The 2,358-nt window shown below is 39.4% G+C and overlaps 1 protein-coding gene across 1 annotated transcript in view; it reads left to right on the forward strand.

The window, feature by feature from the left end:
- SELE (selectin E) overlaps window positions 1–1,365 on the forward strand; it is a 5,638-nt gene extending 4,273 nt beyond the window's left edge. The window contains exons 8-10 of the mRNA XM_009892914.1: window positions 606–713; window positions 1,176–1,197; window positions 1,308–1,365. Of these exons, the coding sequence (XP_009891216.1) occupies window positions 606–713; window positions 1,176–1,197; window positions 1,308–1,365 (188 nt within the window). The remainder of the gene's footprint in view (window positions 1–605; window positions 714–1,175; window positions 1,198–1,307) is intronic.
- The last annotated feature ends 993 nt before the right edge of the window (window positions 1,366–2,358 follow it).

Below are 2,358 nucleotides of genomic sequence, written 5' to 3' on the forward strand. Positions count from 1 at the left end.
TTTGTTAATTTGGTATGATAGCTTCTTGAGTGAACTCCTCAGCCAAAAGACCTCACAGAGCTTTTCTGCCAAAGGCTGTCATTTTACAGGACAAAAGTCTCAGCCTTGCCTTCCCATTCAAGGTGTTAAGAACTCTGTCGCTGTCCTCAGTGGGAACGTACTTGGCCGGAATGAAATGCTTTTGCCTGAGGTCCTAAAAGCTCAACTCCACTTTATTTTCTTGAGCAGAATTTAGATCCTTGAATAATTTCATTGATCTCAGTGGGATTGCTCAAAGAGGAAGACAGCACAGTGAGAATTAAAATATTAACTGAAACATGAAGAATAAGAGGAGCATAAGTTGTCATGTGAGGCAGAGGCTAGACAGACCCTGGTATAGCTAGCTTGTTGTCTTGCCATTGCTTTGGCAACAGGTGGGATAATTTTTAGTATGCAGCTTTTTATCTTGGGTACAGGATGCATCCTGTCTCAGCAAGAGAAAACTTAAAGGTTACCAGCTGCAATTCTGGTTCCTCTTGAAGAGCACAAGGAAAAGCAAGAAGTAGAGAGGGCTTCAAAGACCTCACATACCTCTTGATCTTACTGAAACGTTTTCATCCTTTCAGCTTCTGAACAAGTCAGCTATGTCTCTGTGGGCATAGCAGCCACAAGTGCCTCTCTGTTGTCCACGGCATCATTCCTCCTTTGGCTTGCAAGACGATTCCGAAGAAAAGGTGAGCAATTGGACTGGGTCCACTGGTTGTATTTACCTTCCGGAAAAATTTTCAGTGGAGGAAAAAAAACCCACCTCCAAACCCCAATACCTTGCTTTTTGAAAAAGTGAAAATTCCCCATACTTAAACAAATTCCAAAATTATTTTCAAGAAGTCTACATGCATGCCATGTTTGGCTTTTGGATGAATATTTGAAAATCAAAAATAGTAAAAATTAAAACATTTAGAAAACAAGAATTAGAAAAAAAGCAACATTCTGTTTATCAGTAATTACTACCAGGGAAAGTGAATGGGAATTTTAGATGGGGCTAATGACAATACACTAATAACTGCCTGTGAGATTTGTTGCTAGATAATGGCTTTTTATCAGATATTCAGGAAAGGTTTTTTAGTAGAAGAAAAAGTTTGCATGAGGGGGCTTTCATCTTGAAATGCTAATACTTTTTCTTATTCTTCTTGCAGCAAAGAAATTTACTCCTTCCAGGTAAGTTGTGTCTCAAAAAGCAGCATGAAAAACACTGCAATCACTTTGCTAAAATCCATTTGGTACAAACCAGTTGTCATTAAATTACTCTTCATTTCTGTTTTTTATAGTAGCTGCCAGAGCCTAACCATCGAAGGTAGCTTCCAAAGCGCTGGCCAGAATGTCTAACTCCAGGAGTTTCAGGTAAGCACGTGAGATTGCTTGTGTGATTAAAAGGAAGAGAATTTGTGAGCGCAGCTATCACAGCTGTTAATTGCTATACAATTGCTGAAATAGTAACATGTGCTTTGGGGTATGCATCTTGGCATGGCATGAAAGTTCCTAACAAGACTGATGGATTTATTGCTTTAGAAATGGTTATTCAGCTCTGTAAGGATGATTGTGCTTAGCATTCTGTCCAGCCGCATATAGTATTAAGAACACTTTTGTGTGTTTTTGCTACCTCCTGCATACAAATTCCTCTGAAATGAGAGCAAATACAAATCTATGCCAATTTTTCAATTTATAGAGGAATTTTGTTCTCTCTGCAGGAATCGAAGCCATCTTTACTTATGTCTCAGAGACTTCCGGAGAATGAAACTACATGCAAATCAGCAGCTGTCCAGATGTTTTTACCTCTTGCTGACAAGATGATTGACCTTGTGTAGCGCTCAGAAATTTTGAGCTCAAGCTGTCTGGTATTTCCATTGAAGACAAGCAGAGAGTAAAACTCTGGCCTTCTGGCAAAATACTGTCGACATTCAGTCATGTAGTTATCATAACTGGGAGCTTGCCATCTCTTGTCCAGATGGTGAGCAAATAGTAAGCTGCTGCCTAAAGAGGAGGCTGGTTACTCCTCTGGTCTACTCAAAGGTACCTAGGTGAGGTGAAGACATGCATTATTTCACATCACTTACTACACTGCTGGAGATGTCTTCTCTGGAGACATACGGGTTATACTTGCAGAAACAGAATAAACAGGATGAAAAACATTCATTGAATAGCCTTGAAACCATTGATCTGGTTCATTGTTGAAGTCAGTTTATTTTAAGAGGATGACCCAGTCAAATATGCCTGTAGTGATATGGGCAAGTATTTAGGTTTCTACTGCATGTCCCAGAAAGCTTAGGGACTTTAAACTTTTTTTTTTTTCCCTCTAATAGCACTAGGAATTATAGTGCG

Source organism: Charadrius vociferus, unplaced genomic scaffold (assembly GCF_000708025.1).
Source record: "Charadrius vociferus isolate BGI_N301 unplaced genomic scaffold, ASM70802v2 scaffold39, whole genome shotgun sequence".
NCBI lineage: Eukaryota > Metazoa > Chordata > Aves > Charadriiformes > Charadriidae > Charadrius > Charadrius vociferus.